Source organism: Polyodon spathula, chromosome 9, assembly GCF_017654505.1.
Source record: "Polyodon spathula isolate WHYD16114869_AA chromosome 9, ASM1765450v1, whole genome shotgun sequence".
Classification (NCBI taxonomy): Eukaryota; Metazoa; Chordata; class Actinopteri; order Acipenseriformes; family Polyodontidae; genus Polyodon; species Polyodon spathula.
The window spans coordinates 27,808,258-27,833,971 of record NC_054542.1 but is presented as its reverse complement, the minus strand read 5'-3'; the positions used below and the strand labels follow the sequence as shown (position 1 = coordinate 27,833,971).

General features: G+C 37.3%; 1 protein-coding gene across 1 annotated transcript in view; it reads right to left on the bottom strand.

Moving 5' to 3' along the window:
* The window catches only part of mao (monoamine oxidase), a 46,450-nt gene that overhangs the window by 5,813 nt on the left and 14,923 nt on the right, over positions 1–25,714 (bottom strand). Inside the window, exons 4-6 of the mRNA XM_041259054.1 lie at positions 15,171–15,275; positions 14,101–14,192; positions 5,527–5,668 (exon numbers count right to left, since the gene is read on the bottom strand). Coding sequence (XP_041114988.1) covers positions 5,527–5,668; positions 14,101–14,192; positions 15,171–15,275 — 339 coding nt within the window. The remainder of the gene's footprint in view (positions 1–5,526; positions 5,669–14,100; positions 14,193–15,170; positions 15,276–25,714) is intronic.

The following is a 25,714-nucleotide window of genomic DNA, read 5'->3' as shown; positions in this document are numbered from 1 at the left end:
ACCATATTTAAGTTCTGGATCATGTAGAACTCGAATCCCTTGACTATAACCGACATTCACAGAATGTGTCAGAAATATAAAAATAGTTTATTTAAGAATAAACGGGTGCACAACTAATCTATTGGAAAGGCTATTGGTTAGAGATATGCGAGAGTAGTGTACAGTTCATTGATTTTATAGTCAAACGATTACAACGATCATAACATTATTAGCATACATAGTTCATATACTACTTGGCATTAGTATTTTTAATACTTGTTTCTTGTTGTAATTGATCAAGTTTCATATCAAAATATATGGTAAATGTATTTAACTTCTGTTATAAAAACAAAACAGTTACTTTTCAATGACTGCTCGGAAGCAGACCACACCTTCTGCCTCCTTCTACTCAGCAGTCCAGTATAGACTGACTGCATCTCTTAGATACCCTGCACCTGGTTCTAATTTACAATTACTTCCAGGTGCAGGGGGTAATTAACAGTAAAATAATAATTACAAACCAAGCGTGCATATGCACATTTTTTTTTTTTGCAAGGAGGAACTGTACTGTGCTGCATCCATCCAATGCATGTGTATGCATATTAAATAGAGATGGAGACACTTAGCACAGAATGGGTTGTATTATTTTTTAACTTTATATTTAAACAACACAGAGCAGTAGTATGTGTTTTACACCTTCTACTGTAAATGTAAACCAGTTTAAATCCCAACTATACAGTTAATATACATAAAAGACTGAGTGTGCCGAAAAAGATCAATATTAGTTGATCCTGGCCTAGGTTTCCTTGGTTACAAGATGATAAGATCATCAGTGCTTTGCAATCAAAGTGCTGTGAAATTAATAATGTTATGTAAATATATGTTTTATCAAATCCAAGAATTTTGCATTTAAGCCTTCCCTTGAAATTCCTAGTTTTGGTGCATACATTTTATTAACCCATAAAGAATCTTTTTTTAATTTATTTTTAAATCATAACTAAAATGTGTACATCAGGATAATGTACACCAGCCCCTTTGACAACTTTATACAACAACAACATATAAAATAATGTTCTGTGTACAACCTGGTGCCATTTGCCAGGCTGCAAAGGGTTATATTTTGTGGTTCCTGGACAGACAACCATGTCAAAAGTGTTTGGATGTAAAGGGTACAGTAATGGCACTTCAAATCCAATACATTCATTAAAACAGGTCAGGTTATTGTGTTTAAAATGGAGCACTGGGCACACAGGGCAAGTTGAATATGTTCTGATGTTTTCTATATCTATTTGTTTTAACTTCAATAAATCTATCAATTCAGGTCTTTAAAAACATTGGGAACAGTGGTGACCTGGGCAAGAATACATATAAACAAGGGACTTGCTCATTTTCCATCAATGATGCAGTCAGCTCTAAAACAACTTCCACAATTGAATTATTAGACATCAACAAATTGCTGAGCCCAGTCCATCTGGAGGCACCACTGCAGGATTGGTGTAATGGCAGCTAACAATCTTCTCCGAATTAACATGCTCTGTCACACTCCGCTCCATTGTCATGCAGATTTGGAGAGCAGGTGGCCACTTAACTGTTTCCATGAACTGCATTTGAAATTGCACAACTTTCTTTTATAAATAATAACCACAATGACAGCTTGCACCTCCATTCATTAAGAGGCAGGGTGTTTAACCCTGAATATGCTTCTTTCTGCTGCTTTAATGGTTGCCATGTTAAGCAGTTAATGCAACACATGTTAGGGATTGGGCTACATCCCCCTTTTTGAACCAGGGTGGTGGAGAGAGACGCTTGCCCAGTTTGATGCCTCCTATTGACAATTTGCTGTTTAGCGAACGTGGCCACTGACTTCATAAATACTTTGCTTTAAATACTGCCAGCTAGGTGGTTGGGTAGACTGAGAAGGTGTCCAAGAGAAGATGTCTGACACAGTCAAATGTTTACCCTGGTCCAAATGTTGTCCAAGTCAGTGATTTGAATGTTTTAGAGTATATGTACAGAGGTGACACTGGCCCTACATTCCCTGGCCTGGTGTGTGGATATTGAAGCTGAAGCTGGAGTTTCAGTCAGCATTGAAGCAAGCCAGGAAGAGATCACCTCTAAACATAACATTTTAAAAACCCTGGATGAACACGTTGACTCATTAAGTCAAAAAACACTGTGGCATCTGTAGAAACATGCCCAGTTCTCTATCTGGGAGCATGAGAAGGCTACAAGTCTAAAAATCACATTCAAATTCAAACCATGGTGAGTGTGGGGAAGATTAAAAGCAAAGTACTTGCCTTGATTTAGTTTTTTCAAATAACGAAGACAGAATAACTAAAACAGAGGTCAGAGAACCACTGGCAAACTCAGACCACAACATGGTCTCATTTGAAGTGTTTTTTAAAACCCCAAAAGTAAAGACTAAAGCTAAGGTTTACAATTTTAGAAAAGCAAACTATGAAGGTATGAAACAGAGACTAACAGAAGTAGATTGGAGTAAAATAGAGAAAACACCCACAGAAAAAGGATGGTGGTTCTTCAAAAATGTAGTACTAGAGGTGCAAAACAATTACATCCCTAAAGTAGACAAATCTAAATGTAAAACTAAATTGCCAAAGTGGTTTAGATCAATTAAAAAAAATATTCAGCGAAAAAAGGCACTTTACAGAGCATTAAAAAAGGACCAAAAAGAAAGTACACAGAAAGAGTACACGGAACTGCAAACGCAAGTCAAAAAGGAAGTTAGAAAGGCCAAGAGAGAAATAGAAATGAACATTGCTAAGGGGGCTAAAACCAATTCCAAAATGTTTTTCCAATATTACAACAGCAAGCGAACATTCAAAGAGGAGGTTAAATGTTTAAGAGATACAAATGGCAAAATCGTAGATGAGAAAAAAAAAAAGCAAATATATTAAATGATTACTTTTCACAAGTTTTTACAAAGGAAGATACATACGGACAACATGCCCCACATGTCATCCAGTTCCTATCCAGTTTTAAATAACTTTAGCATAACCGAGGCAGAAGTGTTAAAGGGACTAGGAGCTCTTAAAATAAACAAATCCCCTGGGCCGGATGAGATCCTCCCAATAGTACTCAAAGAAATGAAAGAAGTTATTTACAAACCGCTAACCAAGATCATGCAGCAGTCTCTTGACACAGGGGTGGTACCGACAGACTGGAAAATTGCAAACGTAATACCGATCCACAAAAAGGGAAACAAAACTGAACCAGGTAACTACAGACCAGTAAGCCTGACTTCTATTATATGCAAACTTATGGAAACTATAATAAGATCCAAAATGGAAAATTACCTATATGGTAACAGGGTCCTGGGAGACAGTCAACATGGTTTTAGGAAAGGGAGATCGTGTCTAACTAACTTGCTTGATTTTTTTGAGGATGCAACATCGATAATGGATAATTGCAAAGCATATGACATGGTTTATTTAGATTTCCAGAAAGCTTTTGACAAAGTCCTGCACAAAAGATTAATTCTCAAACTGAACGCAGTTGGGATTCAAGGAAACACATGTACATGGATTAGGGAGTGGTTAACATGTAGAAAACAGAAAGTACTGATTAGAGGAAAAACCTCAGAATGGAGTGTGGTAACCAGTGGTGTACCACAGGGATCAGTATTAGGTCCTCTGCTATTCCTAATCTACATTAATGATTTAGATTCTGGTATAGTAAGCAAACTTGTTAAATTTGCAGACGACACAAAAATAAGAGGTGTGGCAAACACTGTTGCAGCAGCAAAGGTCATTCAAAATGATCTAGACAAGATTCAAAACTGGGCAGACACATGGCAAATGACATTTAATAGAGAAAAGTGTAAGGTACTGCACGCAGGAAATAAAAATGTACATTATAAATATCATATGGGAGATACTGAAATTGGAGAAGGAATCTATGAAAAAGACCTAGGAGTTTTTGTTGACTCAGAAATGTGTTCATCTAGACAAAGTGGGGAAGCTATAAAAAAGGCTAACAAGATGCTCGGATACATTGTGAAAAGTGTTGAATTTAAATCGAGGGAAGTAATGTTAAAACTGTACAATGCACTAGTAAGACCTCATCTTGAATATTGTGTTCAGTTCTGGTCACCTCGCTATAAAAAAAGATATTGCTGCTCTAGAAAGAGTGCAAAGAAGAGCGACCAGAATTATTCCAGTTTTAAAAGGCATGTCATATGCAGACAGGCTAAAAGAATTGAATCTGTTCAGTCTTGAACAAAGAAGACTACGCGGCGACCTAATTCAAGCATTCAAAATTCTAAAAGGTATTGACAATGTCGACCCAAGGGACTTTTTTGACCTGAAAAAAGAAACAAAGACCAGGGCTCACAAATGGAGAGTAGATAAAGGGGCATTCAGAACAGAAAATAGGAGGCACTTTTTTACACAGAGAATTGTGAGGGTCTGGAATCAACTCCCCAGTAATGTTGTTGAAGCTGACACCCTGGGATCCTTCAAGAAGCTGCTTGATGAGATTTTGGGATCAATAAGCTACTAAAAACCAAACGAGCAAGATGGGCCGAATGGCTTCCTCTCGTTTGTAAACTTTCTTATGTTCTTATGTTCTTTCTTTTCTTTCTCGTTTTACTTCTGTGAAGCAGACCACATGGCCTCTCTTTTAGTAATACCCGTTTCTTAAAAAGCTAGAACATTTTTGAAACAGCCAAGACTTTGCTGGCTGTAAATTTAATGACCACAATGTGAAACTTAAATTATTGTGTTCCGACATTTCTCTTGACACCTACCAATTCTTTCCGGAGAATTTCATTTGGATTTTTTCCCAGGCACTGCATTAACATCTCTGCAACTGAGATAAGCAGAAGAAAGCCAGTCCAGTTCATTCTCAAGTCACACTGCAGTACAATAGTGATCTCATAACTTCCCAAACCCTAGTGAAAGGCTTTCAAAACTCCACAGGTTTTATCTGTTACTTTTTTATGCTGCAATTTAACAATTTTGGCTGACAGACTGCAAACTGAGTTAGTTTAATATCTCAGAAATCGAGAGCAAGAAACTACATTACAAGTATATTGGAACACTGTAAAACAGCAACATAAACAGAAGACAAGTTGCGATTATTTTTCAGTTGTTTCATTTGTAGTTTCTGTGTTGAAGAAATATTAATCCACACTAATAACCAGGCAGTAACACTGCATCAATAGTTGGATAACTCAGCCTACAATGTATGTACAGTACGTATGGAACTGATTACAGAGATGATTTGGTAAATGTTGGTAGGGGGCAGTGAAGGGCCAGTTTTCTCATTTTCTTTGACAGACACTTCAGTCTTCAATGAAACACAGGATTCTGTGTCTATTTAGTACTAGATTTGGTAAGAATAATTCAGTTTATTCTTGTTTTTCAAAAACACTGTCACCTTAAATTACGCTATACACACTTTTCAATAATGACAACAATGGAGCTGTGAAGAACAGATGTTGCTCATATTTCAGATTGTTCATTTTTATTTGTGATTCTACCAGTCACCCGTCGGCTCACACAGCACAGACTCTCTCTCTCCACTTACCTGCCCCCCGTTGGTAGTGGAAAATATCCTCGTGGTTCCTCCGCACTGCTTGACGTACCACAGGAACCAGAGAGCTGAGACTTCGTGAGGCTCCGAGGTGACGTTCACATTCACAAACAGGTTGGCAAACTTCCGGGCCGTGCTGCAGCGACAGGAAAGAAGATGAATAAAACATACAGCAATGTGGACTTTTAAATAAGAGATATACACCTGGTTGTGGAAGGGTGATCCTGAAAACAAGAGGAATAACAGGGATCTCGTTCTTAGTTGGGTGCCAATGGTTTGTTGGGACCCTAAAACAAACAATCTTAATACTATTTTGCAGGATCCACTCTCAGAACTATTTATTTCCATTAGCCCTTCAATCATCTAGTGTATTCTGATAACTTTTGCATCAGGAATTGGCTTGTTTCTGATTAAAACCACTGCACTGCAAACTGTCACTAAATCGATATAAGACACAGATTGCATTCACTTTGACATTTAATTTTGTTGTGTAGTTAGAAGTCTATGTTGGAGCAAAAAATTCTAGTCTGTAAAATAGTAATTCAATAAATGTAAAAAATAAAAATAAAACCTAGAAGGGTGTTTGTGCAACACAGCAAATGACATCAGTGTTCACAAATGATTAGGCTCACAGATCTAATAGGAATTTGATGTGTTTTGGGGGCAACAGTTTGGAATAAAGATGTGTACAAGGCTCAGAAACGTTTCATACTTGCCCGTTTCTGAGCCTTGTACGCATTTCCAGATCAACTGACAAGGCATTCAGAAGTTAAGACTCCCAAACTTTCTTAGAAACAAAGATCAATTCATCCAATCATTTGCATGAAGCTCACGGAGACACCATCATCCACATTAGAAAAAAGACCTAGCTAGGCTTTGCCTGCCTGAAAGAATTAGTGTACAATTATGGGCAAAGTCTTTTTGAAATGTTTATTGTCCAACAGTAACAGGAATAAGACATTCAATCCTAAAGAAACATATTCCTTTTTTAATGATTGTTATGGGAAGTGGTGAGAGAGAGAGAGAGAGAGAGAGAGAGAGAGAGAGAGAGAGAGAGAGAGAGAGAGAGAGATTCCACCGTTAATCTGTCTTATAGTAATTGCATAAAAATGTGTATTAATCATATCAGTCATCTTATTACCACTATAACCACAATGATAAACTTGTATGCGACTGAGATTTAGAAACAGATAAGACTAATATGGCATTAAAACAGCTATGCAATGGCAAATCACCTGGACCTGATGGTATTACTTGTGAATTGTATACACACTTCTTGTAAGATATTTTTGAAATGTTATTTGAAGCCCTAAAGTAATGTATTGATAGGGAAGACATGTCCTCTACAATGAACCAAACAGATTTACAACTTAGACAGCAGGAGACCTATCACTTCATTAAACACAGATTGTAAATTGTTAGCCCTGTTGTAATTACTGAATAGTATTATTAATACTATTCAGTAATACTGATTATAATTATTTAATAAAGGATTATGGTGTCTTATTTTTTTCTTCTATAAAGGACTTGACTGTGTTGAGCATCATTTTGTATTTAAGGCACTGGACTTGTTTGGCTTTGGGGAAAAAATGTATTGGTGTCTTTAAAACTCCTCTATAATGGAATCACTAGTTCTGTCTCATTGGCTTTTAGCACCATACCTAGATTTTTCTTACATAGAGGCATCTGTCAGGGCAGCCCTGTATCCCCCTTTCTATTTGTTATAGGAACGGAACTGCTGGCTATATTTATTTAAAAAAATCCTAATTTAAAAAGGTATTGATCTGGTATGCAAATGAATCGTCACCCAATTAGCAGACAATACTAATTTGTTTTTAAAAGACAAGTACCAAATTTATGACACTTGCTTTAAAGAAATGCATAATATTCCATTCCTAATATTCCATAATATTTAGCAACTCAATTTTGCTGCTAAAATAGAAAAAATGTGGTTACAAAGGGATCTTTCAAGTTATGGTTGTGTTCTATTGGCCAAAGCAGAAGACCTTCCTAGAGTGATTTAGCCCTTTGGCTTTAGCAGTATCTCTTTGTTATTACAGTGGTGTTAATAGAATTATCTTCAGCTTTATTTGGAAAAACAAATGTCATTATGTTAGGAAGTAATAATCAACTATATTAAAAAAATGGGGGTCAGAACGCAATTGATTATGAAATTTGTGTGATACCTTTAAAATGAATTGGCTGAAAGTGTATGACGTGAAAACTCTTGTCTGGTTTGCTATACCCAATTTTGTGTTCAATCGATGTGGAAGACTTACATTTCTGCTATCTTATAATATTAACCCACCCAGACTACCTGTGAAGTTATCCAACTTCCACAAACAAGCTTCACTTGCTGCAAACTGCTTTCGTCACAACTTCTCTCCACATATTTGGAACAAATCGGTATATTAGTTATTATAGTTTTTTAAACGATAGCTCGATAGTGGTGTAATTTTTGTGCTGGATTTGTTGGGTGAGACAGGAAACCTGCTTTCTCGTCAAGATCTTATGAGGAAATGTAACTTTGTAATTACTACAAATAATTACACACTGGTTTGTAACTCAGAGCCGTACACCTTGTTACATCTACTCAAAAGTTTCCTCCTATATTTCATTTATAGGCCAGGTAAAGCAATGCCTCCTAGTTATAAACGGTTTACATGTTTTGGATCGGAGATGTGACAATGTAAGGAAGATGTTTATTTCTCTTTAGTCCTCTAGACCCCCTTGCATTAGCTACTGGTCTAGTCATTTTAGCAATATCAACTGGGGGCTTACCTGGTGTGTTCCATGCCGCTTTCCTTTAACATGGAAGATTAAAGAGCTACATTTTAAAATGTTACACAGATGTTGCCCCTCAAGTACAACGTTGCATTTACAGCTAGTCTGGATAATTGTTATTTTTGTTCCTCAACTGGAGTGAACAATACATGCACGTGTCTCATGCAAGATAGTTCAAATGTTTTGGACTGATGTATCTCTTTATTTAAAAAAAATAAAAACACATAAAATGACTGCTGAGTTCTTTCTATCAAAAGATATATAGTTATTTTAGCCAAGCTTCCAGAGTTGAAGTTAATTGCATTATTATTTGTATTATTCTGCTCGGGAAGTTCCACATAAATGTAAACGGTCTAAACATAAGCCTTCATTTAATATTTCTTTCTTTCTTTCTTTCTTTCTACGCAATTACTAACTTAAGAAATACAAAAGCAAGTAAAACCTCTGCTTTTAATTTTATAGTTATGTATAACTGCTTTTCCCATTTATTTATTTATTTATTGACCCTTGGCAACCAACCATTGTAAATTTGTTCAGTTTTTTCCTTTGTTTCATGCTATTCAATGTAAATATTTTGTTGTCAATATAGCATAAAAATAAAATAAATTTTCTAAGATAATTGAACATTAAAAACAATAGCTCATTAACTTACAATGCCAGCCCTTAATACATTTTTTTAAATGAACACTAAATAGAAGTATAGTACTAAAATGAGTTAACATTAGACAAAAAAACTATCTGCCAGTGTATTTTGTGTTTTAATCTTCATATTGTCTTAGTGCCAGTCAGCTAATAACAAGAAATCAAGGGTTTTGTGAACAAAAACAAAAGCACCCTGGGTAATGTAAGGGAAATGGCTCTCTTGATCAAGTGGTAAACATGAGGTCAAATTCATTAAGTATGTCAAAAAGCAGAAGCTCTGTATTATACATGAATAGCACTAGTTTAAACCAGTAAAACTATTCTATTTTTACTTGACCACCCCTTTAATGGAACATTACTGAGAGGACCACAGAACACAGCTGTGTACCATCTGTAAAGACATTATTTTATATGCTTGATATAGCACCCGGTCTCGACTGTCCACCCTTATAGGAGGTTCAGATCCCACCTCTGCCACTGACTGTGTGACCCTGAGCAAGTCACTTAACCTCCTTGTGCTCCATCCTGTGGATGAGATATTAAATTAATGTCCTATTGAAAGTGGCTCTGCATATAATGCACAGCGTACCTCTGTAAAGCTCTTTGTGATGGTAGTCCACTGTGAAAGGCACTATATAAAGATATTATTATTATTCATATCAGTGCCCGATTTTACTAGCAAAAGTTTAATAAGTGCTCATGGTCTCCAAAGCACCCCCCCCCCCCATTAATAAACTATTCATGCATAATTTTGTTTAGTGCTTATTTGTAATAAAAAAGTATTTTGCCATGGCTAATCGAACTCGCAAGCAACCTTGTCTTCCACGGTATGTAAGAAAAGTCCATGTTTCAGCTGTCCCATTTCATGGCTGAAAACAAGAGATACTTGAGGGTTTAGGTATTTAGGGAATGAAGTAACCCCTGCTTCATATATTTTGGGATGATAGCATATGTACAAATGTAAATATAAGGTTAGTTATTTCATGACACAGCGTTACAAAAATTGTTTTCTATTCAAATCTCTGTTACTCTCTTCCACTTTGTTTGCAGCTCACAGACGAGCTTTGCCTGTGGTATGCATTAGTTCATTTAAATCAATACGCTTATTTATGTATTTATTTCTCTCCAGTGTGCATTTGCCATAACATTATAGATCTTTTTCACTAAAATGTACTGACAAGTGCATCAGACTGAACAGCAGATAGGTGAATCCCTAAATTCATTCTGTCGGTGTATCACTGTTCTGTTAATTCAGCTACCGTATTTCAAATCTATATAATAAATCTATATTTACAGCATGCTGTTTAAAATGAAACATTCACATTGTTTGATGGTATTGAGATCCAATGTGCAAAGCTGCGAGTGAGGCTTCTCTTAAAACATTACAATGTGGAGATCAGAATTCAGCCAGATTTGAGTGAACCATTTGACAAATACTGTATCCAGGTTGTATAGGCTGCTGTGGGATCAGCACCTATCACAAACAGACGTTCTGTATCATGGATATATTTTCCACTCATGGGGATGCTTAAATATCTTGATTTTTTGGACAAGAATGAACAATAAACTTGTATCCAATATTTGTCACAACATCCCAAGTAACTGGTCTGCCCATGGAGGGGTTTCAAGGCTAGAAGCTTACAATTGTCTTACAAAGAGTCTTCTGTTAATAGCTGGGACGCTGCAGTGCATATAAATGCATCTGTTTATGGCAAAGATTACAATTCACTTGAAAGCACCTTTGAACTTGAGACTTCACTCCCACAAGAATGAAAGAAGCATCTCATTTAACGAGTTACTCCTGCCGACCTACAGACCCCATGTAAAGAAGGATGCAGCACTAAACCCATGTGTACATATCCAGGATAAATATAAAATACATTCAATTGAATGCCCTCATGAGGTGGATGAAGTGAGTTGAATCTACAGTGCTTTGTCAAACCTTTACTCTGTGCAAGAGACTCATTGTTTTGCGTATAGGGGCAGAATGGGTTAAGCAAATATTCAACAGAATTGCATATAAAACATAGAAACATGTAAACAGACCCTGAAGTGTATAGTTGTTTTCCAAGTGAAACTATCTACATTACCTGGGCCTCAGCAGTTAAAAAAAAAAACAAGGGATTTCTCTTTTTCTATGGGCTTTACTGCTGTTTTTCCTGCTCAAATCGTCACAGACCACGGTGTCACATGTCCCGTCAGCAAACTGCCGCTTAAAAAACTACAATATAGGTGTTAGTCCACTTGACTGGATGCCAGCAAAATTGACTTGTTATCTTATCAAGCAGGATATCAGACTTTGCTTTAGGGGAATGGGTTTTGCCAAGTGCTGGGCTTGTACCTTTAACTATCATACATTTCAGCTTTTCAGGTTATCAGAAATCCTAAGTAGTTTATTTCTAGTTTTGCAACATTAACAGGTTGTTTTTTCTCCTTTCAGAAATAACGACACTAACGGAACTTTCAGTAGGTACTGTTTGCTATCTGATTTAAGTTGTTCTAAATGCTTTGTAAATTTTGAATTAAACCATTTAAAAAAATATATATATATTTTCCTTGTCTTTCAAAAAATATTACATTCTATTTTAGGAGTTATAATAAGGTAATGATCTACTACTCCATACAGTGCCTATAGAAAGTTTACACCCCCTTGAACTTTTTTCACATTTGTTGTGTTAGTGCCTCAGAGTTTCATGCATTTAAATGAGGATTTTTTTCCACTTATGTACACACCATACTCCACACTGTTACGGGGGATGTAGCAGGGGGAGATCTGTGCTGACTCTGCTGGCGTGTTCATAGTGCTGCAGTCGTCCAATACCCGCCTGCGAGTCATGGCAGTGACACGGGGAGGTGGGAAAGGGGGTGTGTGGACTTTCCCTCTCTCTGAGTGGCTGGGAGGCGGGTCTTGGGGAGATTGTTAGCCCTATATGATAATGCTCTACTGTTTCCTCAGGTCTGCCCTTTTAGGACCTACTGGGAAGGACGGAAGCTCGGGTCACGAGCCGAGACAGAGAGAGGCCGGGACTGAAACCCAAAAGATAAATAAGAAAAAGAAGCGTAGTAATAGGGGGGGAACCGTGGGCAGGGTATTTATATAGAAGCCTGTGGAACGGTCAGGGTAGGACAGAGACCTGGGCCGTGCAGGTAGCGACGGCTGGGGTAACGTTGCTGATGTGCAGCACCTTTTATTTTTAGTTTTAATTTACTGTTTTGTTTTCCTTTTTCCTTTCGCCTTTGGTTTTTGGATTATTGTTTTGAACACCCATGAGTGCGTCTGCACCAGAACTGTACAGTCTGTGATATTGCCGTGTCTCTGTTTTTACCATCGCTGGTAGGCAGAACACTGAACAGCACCCTCTGTGGGCTAAAAAGTAAAAACGCACCCTGACAATAAAACTGGGCACCTGTGTGGTGTTTTCAAGTAAACGGTCTTTCTCCTGTGTCAGTGAATTACACACCACCCTTCCACAGCGGAAAAAAGATTCTATTCAGAAAAAAATTATATATTAAATACAGCAGCAATTACAGCTGTGAGTCTGTTGGGATAGGTCTCTATCAACTTTGCACACCTAGATTTGGCAATATTTGACCATTCTTCTTTACAAAACTGTTCAAGCTCTGTCAAGTTCCTTGGGGAGCGCTGATGGACAGAAATCTTCAAGTCATGCCACAAATTTTTGATTGGATTTAGGTCGGTGCTGTGACTGGGCCACTCAAGGACATTTACCTTTTTGTTCCTTAGCCAGTCCATTGTAGCTTTGGCTGTGTGCTTTGGGTCGTTGTCATGCTGAAAGGTGAACTTCCATCCCAGTTTCAGCTTTCTTGCAGAGGGCAGCAGGTTTTCCTCGAGGACTTCTCTGTACTTTGCTCCATTCGTTTTCCCTTCTGTCCTGACAAGTCCCCATCCCCATAACATGATGCTGCCACTACCATGCTTCACAGTAGGGATGGTGTTCTTTGGATGATGTGCTGTGTTGGGTTTGCGCCAAACATAACGCTTTGCATTTAGGCCAAAAAGTTCAATTTTAGTTTCATCAGGCCACAAAACTTTTTGACATGGCTACTTAATCTCCTGAGTGTTTTTTGGCATATTTCAAACGGGATTCATGGTGGGCTTTTTTGAGTAATGGCTTCCTTCTTGCCACCCTATCATATAGGCATGTTGTCACATGCACACTTTGACCAGTCTTGGCCATAAAAGCCTATAGCTCTTGTAAAGTTGCCATTGGCCTCTTGGAACCCTCTTTGATCAGTCTCCTTCTTGCTAGGTCATTCAGTTTGGAGGGGCGGCCTGATCTAGGCAGGGTCTTGGTGGTGCCATACACCTTCCACTTCTTAATAATCATCTTAACCATGCTCCAAGGGATATTCAAGGCCTTTGATATTTTTTTATACCCATCCCCTGATCTGTGCTTTTCAACAACTTTGTCCTGGAGTTCTTTTGAAAGCGCCTTGGTGCTCATGGTTGAGTCTTTGCTTTGAAATGCACTACCCAGCAGAGGGAACCTATAGGAACTGCTAAATTTATCCTGAAATCATGTGAATCACTACAATTTAACACAGGTGGAGGCCACTTAACTTAGTGTGTGACTTTGAAGGCTTTTGGTTACACCTGAGTTAATTTAAGATTGCTATTACAACGGGGGTGGACACTTTTCCAACCAAGCTATTTCAGTTTTTATTTTTAACTAATTTCCTACAAATTTGTAGAATATTTTTTTCACTTGGAAGTTGTGGGGTAGAATGTGTAGATAAATGAAAAAAGGTAACAAAAAGTGAAAATTTTGAAAGGGGATGTAGACTTTCTATAGGCACTCTATACACTACTATGAATATACACAGATGGGTAAGCTGTCTAATTCAAACAGTAGTTCTGAATACAGTCGTTATCCTTAGTCTAAACAGGCAGACCAGCTTCTCCACCTCCTTTTTGGACCACAAGATGGCGATCTTACAGTAATGAATCTGCCAAATGTGGAAATGAACCAGCTGCTACAGCTTCTGAACCTTCTGGTTCTGAGAGAGTTCCTGACAGCTTATATGTGCTGTTATCCACTCAGCAGCAACCCTAGGTTTAATGTGGACAGAAAAGCCAAGCTGATTTTGCTGCAGTATCAAACTCAAGGGCTCACACTGTACCTTGTCCAGCAGAGTTTGTTGAAAAGTTCCTTCATGGTCATTTTATCCCACTCCTCTGCATGTGGTGCTTTCCATGGCGCTTCTCTAGGGATCTACAAAGGAGTCAGGTCTTTGTTAGAATATTTTAAGATGATAGCACTGATCATTTCACATTGTGGAAATGCCTCCCTATGTTTGGTGTAGTTGGCTTCATATTAAAAGGCCCATTTAATATTGAGGATTTCTTGTGGGTCATCCAGTGATGGCACTACCATGTCATTGCAGGATGAGTAATGCAATCCAGGACAGGCCTTTTTGAGGGGAATAGTTGACAGCTTTGTGCTTCAGCGACCCATACTAGTCATGCAAACTATAAGCACAGGCTTCCGACAGTAGGTGACCTGCTAAGGAGGAGAGTTTTAAATTGGGAATTTCAAATTGGGTAGAAATAACTGGGGCCATAGACAGGCCACCAAACTAAAGCAGCCTTAAACATACTTTAAAAGTAGTACCATGTGGGTATAGTGTATTCATATATTTCCACAGTTAACTGCTCAAATTTGTTTCACAGCTCTACATAGTTGTAATCTTACAAAGCACTGTAGATTAAGTTAGTAGGAGGTTGTTTAAATGACTCCATTTGACATTTTTACAGGTCCAGGTCCCATCTTAATAAGCATGAAAGGCAAGCACACTGAGCATGCAATGCCTTTGGATTCTTCAGCTTGTTATGTATTAGATGCACTGACAAGTGGCTTGGGTTGCATCTAAATTTCGAATCCGAAAAAATGCTCCCGGATTGAATGGATTTACCACTCTTAAACAGAGTTTCGAGGTATTTCTCTCGGTTGTGCTTCATGGACTGTGAAATCCTGATTAAAAATGTAGCAAATGCTAAATAGTGGGAGACCCAACAAGAGGAGAGGGGAGAGAACCCTGGGACTGAATAGCGGGATCGAGGAGTACTGGTGGAGGTTTGTGGGAAAGCCGGACCCTCTATCTTTCCCTGTTGTTTCAGCACAAGCACCATGATTTTAAATATAATTATATAAACTACATTAGCCTGACAGCTGTAAGACAACATACTGTACCTCCTTTCCCATTTCATCCATCTTTCTCCAGAGGTTGTTGAAATCCATCACAGCAAATGGATTCCACATGGGAGGAAAAGATCCCTTGAAAGGATAAGACTTTCCCTGAAATACAAAATAGATCAATAAATAAATCTAAGTTGTCAACAATGGCTTGCAAATACCACTTTGCAAACATATGTTACTGTATTGTGGGTATTATAATACAGCTTTACAATCTTATTGAACAGCTGAAAATCATTATAAAGGCTGCAATCGCCATGCATGCTAATGAAATTAGACATTAAGCTGCAGAAACAGGTTGGTTTGCATAGATGGGGGAGACTGTCTGCCGTGGTGTTGTCTGTGGGCAGCTGCAAACAGGAGTGCAGAGGGCAGTTAATATTCAATTCAGAGCCGACATGCAGCCAAATTAGAATTCTCAGAGCTGCAGTAGACGAGCAGAACCTGTCTGTCTGCATTCAGTTAGTAGGAAAAACCGAGCACCCATATATACAAGATAAGCAATTTACAAGATGGAGTTGTCACACTAGTATGCTTGAGTTAGCCAAGATATTAAATGACCACACTTGTTTTAAATACTGTTATACACGTAAATAATTCATGTACCAGTTTAATAACTAACTTTAAAATGACTGCCTAAATACCAGGATTAGCAAAGACATCCCTCCCCATGACAAGCCAGTTTCATCCACAGTGAACTCAGATATATTAACTACAGTTAGCATGCTCTAACAGGGTGGTTGTTTACAGTAAAATGGACCCACTCAGAAACTTGTGATCCAATTGCTTTTCGATTGGTTTCTGGACATAAAATGTACTGTGATGCTCTATAGCCATAAGAAATTGCATAATTGTATGAGCTCAATTTCCCCTCTGGGAATGTACAAACAGATGCTTTCCATAAACAGACATTTAAATAAAAAAACCTTGCATACTAAAATAAACAAATGCAACCCCTAACGGAACAGTGTCCGGGCAAATGGATATGGTACTGGTGGTTTGAGTGTTTGTTTACACTGGTAAAATTCCCTTCATTTAGCTGACCAGTTCTCAGAACAGCACAAAAACTGCACACCTGATTGGTTTAAAATTATGTAATGTGTTATTTTTTCCGTAATACTATTACATTCTCACTTTTTAAATCTTTCCATTGAAAAGGTTTCAGCAGTTCCTGAAAGCTGGTAAAAAGCTTTTAAACACATAATAATAAAACAGCAAATGAAATGAAGTTCTATTTCTGTCGAAATGTCAAGGTCTGCTGTATCTCGTATTTCACGAAGCACTTTATATTTGAAGTGTCTGGACTGTATACAACTCTGCTTGCCTGCTGTAATATGACATGAGGGCACGACATTTAGAACTGTGGAACACTGGGAAACTTCCAGCAAACTTTCAGGCAACTTCAAAGAAACTTATTGCAAAAATTACATTTTTAAGCAGTTTTCCTACAACTAACTACTACTTGTCAGAAGAAAAAAAAATCAATTGTTTGGCTGGAGTGACAGGGTAGCCCGGATGGTACTGTCAGGGAGTGAGACTCAGACATGGAAAGGTGCAAGTTAGCACTAATGCACTCTTTTATTAAACAAATAAAACAGTACAAAACACATTAACAAAACAAATGGCACAAGGACCAAAACAAAGGGATCTACAAAAACTCATGAACACAGGATATAACGCAGCATGGTAACACACACCTCCACCTCTATCACCAACATTAATTCTAAACTAACACCAGTGATCACCCTCCTTGTGCACCTATGGCTGCAGCCTAATGAATCATTTATTCAATTTTCGGCACCAGCCACATTCCCACGTTTTGACAAGAGAAATGTAACCCCCTCCTTGCCAACCCAATAGTTTATGAGTTGTACCCCACTAAATATCGTGGTATAACTTAACTTTCAGAATAACTTGAACAAACGGCCACAGATTCCACATAAATGACAGACATTACTTAAAATTGTAAATCGATAATAGTTCTGTTGATTTAACAAAACTATAAACATATATATATATATATATATATATATATATATATATATATATATATATATATATATATATATATATATATATATATATATATATAATTAATATATATACACACTGTATAATAGGTATCCAAAGGAAAAAGTCAGTGCCCTTTTGTACAAAAATGCAATGTACCAGATAACGGAGTCAATGTTTAAGTTTTAGCTAACGTAATGTGCCCCAGTACGCAATACTCTGAATGTTAGTTTGATAAAGAAACAAAAAGACAGATTTTGAAATAAAGTGGGGAGTTCAACAATAAGGCATGTGACTTTGTATGCATAATCTTTCACCTATTTGTGTGAAAAAAAAAGTGAAGTTTGAGCAATTTCTAGTGTCACACTAGCCTCACAATTGATATAAACTAGTAATGTCTCCACATTTGTACAGAAATTGCAATGTAAACGGGATTCTTATTGTTATTACCATCTCAGAAATACCACACATTTCTACATTGATACTGTGTTAATATGTGAATCACTGGCATAGTCAAATACATTATCCACACTGCTGTAAGTGTTATCTGTTTCATGTTACTGCTCTGCTATTAGAAAATGATTAATAGAAATAAGTTGGTGTATGGCTGGACTACAGTCGCAGACAAAATTATTGGCACCCTACTCTTAATATACAATAATTCAAGACAACATGATAAATACAAGCCTTTAGTGAACATTAGCCACTAAGTAATATGACAAAGATCAAAATACACAATTTCTGGAAGTTAAACAATCTTTACAAAAAAAAAAAACAACTTCAAATATTTGTTCATGACAAAAGTATTGTCACCTTTACATTAAAACTCTGTAAATATGTTAGAGAACTAATTTTAAAATACATCTATTGAATAAAAACCATTACAAAAAGTAACTAAGCTGCATTATAGTCAATAGCCAGCAAAAGAGGTCATTATTTCCAACATCTGTTGAAGAAGAATATTTTGGCAACACAGCAGACGGCCAAGACAGAAGGAGTTGGATTCACATTTGAGAAAAGTGCTCTTAGCAAACTACATCGAAAATAAAATGGCTATAGGGCAGTGTCAAAGAAATATGGAATACCAAAATCCACAACCAGAGAGCCACAGAACACATTCAATTTAAATGCTTGAAAGAAGCGTACGTCAAAAAGAAATTACAAGTACAGCAGGTAGGAGAATCGTCCGAGCAGCTAAAAAAAAAAAAAAAAAAAAAAAATCCAAGATTAAAAGCCAAGGACTTAAAGAAAGATTTAGAAGCATCAGGCATAATAGTGGACAAAATAACTGTAGAAAGGCACCTGAACACACAGAGGTGGCTTGATCATGATGTTATGGGGGATTTTAACAGTTCAGGTACAGGAGACATTGATGTGATTGAAGATTGAATGAATGCTGCCATGCATCAAAACATTCTACAAAGTACAATAATACCATCTGCTCATAGGCTGCTTAGCAGGCAGTTTATCTTCCAACACAACAATGGCCCAAAGCATATGGCTCAGTTAACTTCGAAAATGAACACAAAGGTTCCGGAATGGAGTTTGCAGTCACCGGATCTCAAACCAATCCAAATGCTTTGGACTGATCTGAAAAAAAGCTGTGGCCAATCATTGTGCAGGAGTGTAAATACTCATGAACAAATATTTGAAATTGCCCAAGCGTTTTCTTTCTAAAGACTGTTTGTTAACTACCAGAAATTGTGTATTTTGATCTTTGTCATAATATTAATTGGTGGCTAATGTTCACTAAATGCTTGTATTTAACATGTTTTCTTAAATGATGATTTTGGCAATAATGAGGTGAACCTGTAATGTGTTAGCCAGATCACGACAGGCTCCATTACAATAAGCTTTAACAAGTCCAGTTGAGACGTGCAGTCTTCTGCATTCTGCCTGCCAATGCAAATAGAAATGTGAAAACAGAAACTGTGCAGCGTCAGATTACTAAACCCATGCCAGTGCTAACAACTAATATGTAATCTGCTCACCTTTCTTCTCCTCAGACCATCACATTTACAAAGATTACTTTATTCAGAGATGAAGAATGAAGTAAAAAAAAAAAAACCAAAAAGCTGAAAAGTGGCAGGAATCTGGTATCCATTGCAGTGTTGGATTTTTTGCTCAGGAACACAAATTGAATGAAGTTAAAATTCAGATTAGACATTAGAATGTATACCAAACAGTAGGTGAACTTTAACTGCTGGTTTCACAAACCCAGAGATGCCAATACTTGAGAGTGAACAAAACAGCACCTGCCAAGCACAACTAGGTAAATGTTTTTTGGGGTTTTTTTTGACGTCAGGGTGGTAAAATAAGAGTCTGTGAAACTTCATGCAAGTATTTAGTCAAATAAAGTTGAGGTAAAATATATATTTAGTTTTCTTAAATTAATCCTGTACAGCATTTGTTTTCTTTTATGTTCTTGTTCCTTTATATCTCAAATGCAACTTGTTTATGCAACTTTCCTTTGCCCCTGTTGTTTGAGATTTAATAATAACAATAGCAAATAATAATAATAATAATAATAATAATAATAATAATAATAATAATAATCTTAAACATTGAACCTACAAAAGAAGCCACACAAAATACTTTCAGTGCGGCACACACAAAAGCTCTTGAACTTTAGCTAATCACCCACTTGTTTGGGCCTATTTGCAAAACAAAGCATTTAATATGTAAATGTTTATTTTAAGCACAAAATTGACATTTTCTGCTTCATTTTATGTTACTGTGGAAATGCAAGTACGAATAATAATAAACCCTAATTGCATATGTCATGTAAATTTAAATAACAAAGTCAGTGTACAGCTTAAAACACATCTTAACGTTCTGTTAATAAAACAAGTTTAAAATGACCTCTTGATTTCTCACTCTGTCTTCTACGGGAATCAAACGTTTGGCAACTTCTTGTTTTTCAAAAGATGCATGTTTGAAGATGGGGTGTATTTTATAATTCGCTGGATCATTATGTTTGTATCTATCAACATCGGGTCACAAAGAAAAGGCTGTAGTTACTGCGACGAGTATTTATTATCTCTACATGTTTCTGCAGCGCGCATGTCTTTCCAACGTCTTGTATCCTCTTTCATAGTCAAGGGTTCGCATAACTAGTACATCGCAGCTACGCATGCGGAACAGCACAAAAAACCGGACTTAGTTAAGACGCAAGCGTACTGTCAGTATATTTAACAGAAGAAAAAAAAAAACATTTACAAAAAGGCAGAGACGGTGCTCACCATAAAAGTAAAAGTGGAAATACGCCAATTAGCGGAGACTTTTTATCTCTGTTTATTGCTAGGAGACAGCATTATCAACCTCAGAGTCTATGGTGTGACAAAGCAATTTTGTAAGGTTGTTCCTGTGCAACTACTGAATTGTACTGGGGAGTGAGGGGCAGCTGGCACACAAATTAGGAAGGTATCTTGTGCAAAGAGCAAACGTAAACTTTAAACTGTCATAAAACAACCACTGCTCAACTACAACTACAATGAAACACTAGGAACTTATGAGCATAAATTCATATTTGTACTGTATATACTGTACATACTGTATATTAACATATAATAAGACCTCGCTGTGATCTTGCAAACATAAAATTAGAGCAATTAAACTTTAAAACGGTCATAAAACAAACATTGCACAACTACTGCAGAATTCTGGCTTGATTGGTGGCTGGAATTTCAAGGGCAGGTCACAACTTCTATAACGATGACAAGGCATTATCCAGTCAGTAGATTACAGTAAATTCATGAACCACCATTCCTGTTGGAGATGTGACAATTTATGAAAAATGTTGACCTTTTACCAGCTGCGCTTATTAATTAACAATGAGAAAATGCTGAGGTTGCCAGAAATAGTTTGCTGATCTAGAAACTGGGTCTCTCAGAGAATTAGCACTAAAAGAAAGCTGATTATGTGGAGCTTGCCTGAATGTTAACTCTAATTACTGTACTCCAAACACAGCAAAGCAATATGGAACAGTTAGACCTGCTAACCCTTTCCTTTGGTGTTATTCATGCAAATTTATTTCCTAATCATTTTAACATCGTTGTGTTCTTTCATGGTATTTACAGTGTTAATGTTGCAGTGAAAAGGTGGTCACATTTTGTTAAAGAACGTTTATTTATAATCTGGGTACTTTCACAGAGCTTGCAAGAAAAAAAAGTCGACCAGGGTGCCCTCGGCTCACCATGCACCAGTGACCCCTGTAGTCTGGCCGGGCGGCTGCGGGCTTGCCTGTTAGCTTCCCGGGAGCTGCGTTGTCCTCCGACGCTGTAGCTCCTGGGCGGCTGCATGGTGAATCCGCAGTGTGTAAAAGAATGGTCGGCTGACAGCACATGCTTCGGAAGACAGCGTGTGTTCATCCTCGCCGCTCCCGAGTCAACGCAGGGGTGGTAGCGGTGAGCTGAGCCTAAATAATAATTGGCCATTTCAAATTGGGAGAAAAATAATAAAAAAATAATAATAAAATAATAATAATAATAATAATAATTGGCAATGACTACATTTAAAAAAAAAAAAGGTTTTTACTTGAGTGTTGATTTGATTAATCAACAAGAGGAGTCATATCTGCATTGTTGGTTTTTTTTTTTTTTTTTTTGCACATTTTATAATACAAGCGAATCCACCTAGAAATATATCAACAACTTACTTTTAGGGGTGATCCCAGAATAGCCACAGAAAGGCATTTGAGGGAAACCAGGGATATTCCCCACTGCTGTAAAATGCCTATCCCAGCATTGTGTAGGTTAATTAAATAACCTGCAAGTAATTTTGAAGTTACTACTTTGTAGCAGCTGATGTTTTTAATTATGTTGCTTCTATCCTTTTTAAAAAGTACCTAGTAACAAAAACTGCATGCAAACACTCCATAAAAGCTGTATATTTTTTTTTTGTTTGTTTTGTTATTTGGTACTTTTTCAAACTCAATATAAAGCTCGTTGACTGACATGTAATCCTATGGGTAAAGCAATTCAAACAGTTGAATAATAATAAAAAAGTAAAATGTAGTTGACCTTACTTAAAGTTTACTGAGTGATGTCACACATCATCTTCGTTTGTAAACTTCGCCTCCTCTCGTTTGTAAACTTTCTTATGTTCTTATGTTCTTATCTATTCGTATTTAGCACTTACTTTTATTGAAGAAAAAAGTAAATATGTCCAAGCAACTTTTTCTTTTGAAGTCACTTTGCTTGCAGTCGTTCTGTCCAACATTCTCTTAAAAAAACAACCCAATTACCCAACCAAATTTCACAATGCAGGAATGAGGTTCTTTATATGTAATGGAAATCACACAAGCATAAGCCTATGCCTGGTTTAATAACAGATCAAATTTGAAACAAAAAGAATAATAAAAAAAACTAAAACAAGAAATCGACTTAATACAAGGAAGCCAAAGAAAAGAATAAAATATAAATAATTAGTATTGCATAGAAATAAAGCTATCTTGGCTGCTCAAACCTGATACATATATATATATATATATATATATATATATATATATATATATATATATATATATATATATATATATCACAATATATATATGTGTGTGCTTTGATATTAAATATTTATGTAAAGAACTTAAAATAAACATTTTATATGCTGATATTGTGTGGAAACTATTAGAATTAGTAATTAACACTCTTCTAACTGCATGCACTGTGTATGTGTGTCAAATTATAATTTTTCCCCCGATTTGGAATGGCCAATCACTTTTCTCCTCACTGCAGCAATTCCCCACATGGCTCAGGAGACCCAAAGATTCAGTGGAACAACCCAGGAACTTGAGAGCAGATGTCAGCGAGCTACTGACCTCTGGAAAATAAAGGCCAGCCTTGCAGGTGTCTGCTCTGAGCTCACTGGGCGCCTTGCAGCAGGGTTTGCTGTAGAGCTTTGAGGAGAGACAGCACTGATTTTACCTCCCTAACCCACAGGAGCACCAAAGCCAGTGAGATGCTCCCTTCGGAGTCCCTAGTGAAGACCGGCCTACTTTGCACAGCCAGACATGAACCTGTGCTGTATGACACACCCTCACATCACACAGCTGCGCTTCTACCAGATGAGCCACTCAGGGACCCCTGTATTATGTTTATCTTTTGACTTGCTGATAAAGAGCTTTCTGAGGAACAAGTGGTTTGGACCATCAGAGGCAGTCACATCCTTTTCCAGGGCTCCAAAAGGAATTTACCAGCCTTATCTCAATTGGTATTAAAAGCCTTTTGATTAGGTCTGTTGTCACAGCAACAGCAGGCAAAGCTGTCTAGGAACTGGAGAGCAGGAGGAGGAGGAGGAGGGAGGAGGGAGGAGGGAGGAGGGGGGAGGGGGGGGGGGGGGGGGGGTGAGAAACAGAAAATAAGTGTTTTTTAAAAAGGCTTCATCTGTTTCAGCTTCCAGGTAATTTGCCAGAACTGATACAAACTGCCTTTCTTGGAAGAATAAAAGGCCAGTGAAAAAACAACTCAAATAAGAAAGCTTTTACTTGTCTTATGTTACAGTTAATGCTCAAAGCGTGTTTCAGAATATGTGTACGACTTTATTTTAAAAAAGAACCAGACTATGCAAAAAAGAACAATTAAACACACCACCCACTCGATATATATCGCGGGTGTTGGGGTCCACTATATATCGAGGGCTGCGATATAGCGAGAGACCCATAGAAAAACATAAGAACATAAGAACATAAGAACATGTAGGCTAACAAATAAATACTGTACAACCACTCCCTCGTATTATCGGGGGCGTCAGGGTCCAATATAAACCCTCTACGCAACCTGTTTTCCTAAATTTTTGTATAAAAAGCAGCATGCTGTTTTAATTTGTACTGTGGAGGGTAATTGCTTCTCATCAACTTGAGTCTTCCACTCTCAAATGCACAAACCGCTGCACTGAAAGAATCTGTTCCCGATACAGGAGGTTTGTTGCTAGGGAGCTGACGTCCTTGCGGACAGTCCTGTGTGATGTTTAGCTGTGATACGTTCTGATAAATCAATGTTTTTTCTGCGCAATGGCAACGCCTTCCTCCTCCCTCGATATAACGATGAATAGCGGTTCGTTTTTAGTACTTTTCATATATTGCATTTTTGTGCGATGGCCCCGCTTCTATGGGCTACAAGAATTGGAGGTAATTCTATCCATAAATTCACTGTTTGGCGACAGTATTTTTTTAACAAATACATATTTTCCTAATGTTTTCTTTAGAGAAAAAAAAATACAAGGAAGTACTCTTATACTTTTATACTGGTGTGTTGTAGAAAATGCGTGAACCGGGCAGCTGAGTTTGCTTCATGTGTATGGGCTTATTTATTTCTCGTTACCTTGACTGTACATGATGCTCTGTCCAAGTATTGTGGTATACAGCACTGGCTAATGTATGGGGCCATGTGTATTTAGCTGCAACAGCTGCAACCTTTCGCCTACTTGGCACTGTGTCAGCCTGCCCTAGAAGCTGGAACTGTAGCTGGCAGTGCGCCTGAGGGCCATTTGAGACTTTGGGGGGTTTCAGTTGATCCGCTTGGTGAGCGCTGCAGCGCTCGGTGGGTAGCTGCTGTCTGGTGTGTTACTGTGCTGCCGCTGCTGCTGCTGTTGCTGATGTTGTTGTTATTAATGGCGCTGAACCCCCATATCACATATTTCTGACGGTGTGAATAGGATCATTTTAGGTTGGTGTGGTTTTGCTGGGAGACAATTTGTTTTAAATAAATAGTCAAGAAATATCATCCAAAGTCAGTCACTGGCTAAATAGTTAGTGACTTGTACCAGGGTTTATAAGATGATAACTTTGATCTTCATAACATATACAGGATATGCAGGTTTTTTTTTGTTTTTTTTTACCAAAAATTTAATTTTTGCCCAGTAAAAATCTATTCCTAGCTACACCCCTGCATACAAGTATTATTTAACCATTGTATTAGCTACTTGCACCAACTGGGCAGTTTATTTGAAATCCTATTGTTTCCATATGTTTCTTTGCTGTACTGACCGTTTTTAAAATATATATTTTTACTTATTTGTTTAATTTCTGTTAGAAAAAGGATGAGTTGTAGTTCAGGCACACCTGCAAAAGCATGTAAATGTCAACAAGGAGAAGGAAACTGCAGGGATCAGTGCTGTGTCCCGTTATGCTCGGCTTCACCACGCTACAATTCAACAGGAAGTTTTCATTCATTTCCCGTGCTTGAAGAGACCGAGAAACTTGGCTGAAAAACATTCAGATAGATATAGATAGATACACACACAAACAGTTATGACCATGATTTATTATGAAACAATAATTCAATTGCGTATAACACATTAGTGCTTAAACACTTTTTAAATAAGTAAAACAAAATGGTTTATTATTGTGTATTATTATTTGTATTAGTAGAAGCATTAGATATAATACTTATGGTAATGCAACGAACAATAACCAAAACAAAACTGGAATTCTGAACTTTACACCCGACTCTTAAACTATGTGGCTTCACATTTTCTTCAAGGAACTAAAACAGCAGGCCCTTAATGCTGATTTCTGCTGTTACCTTGTC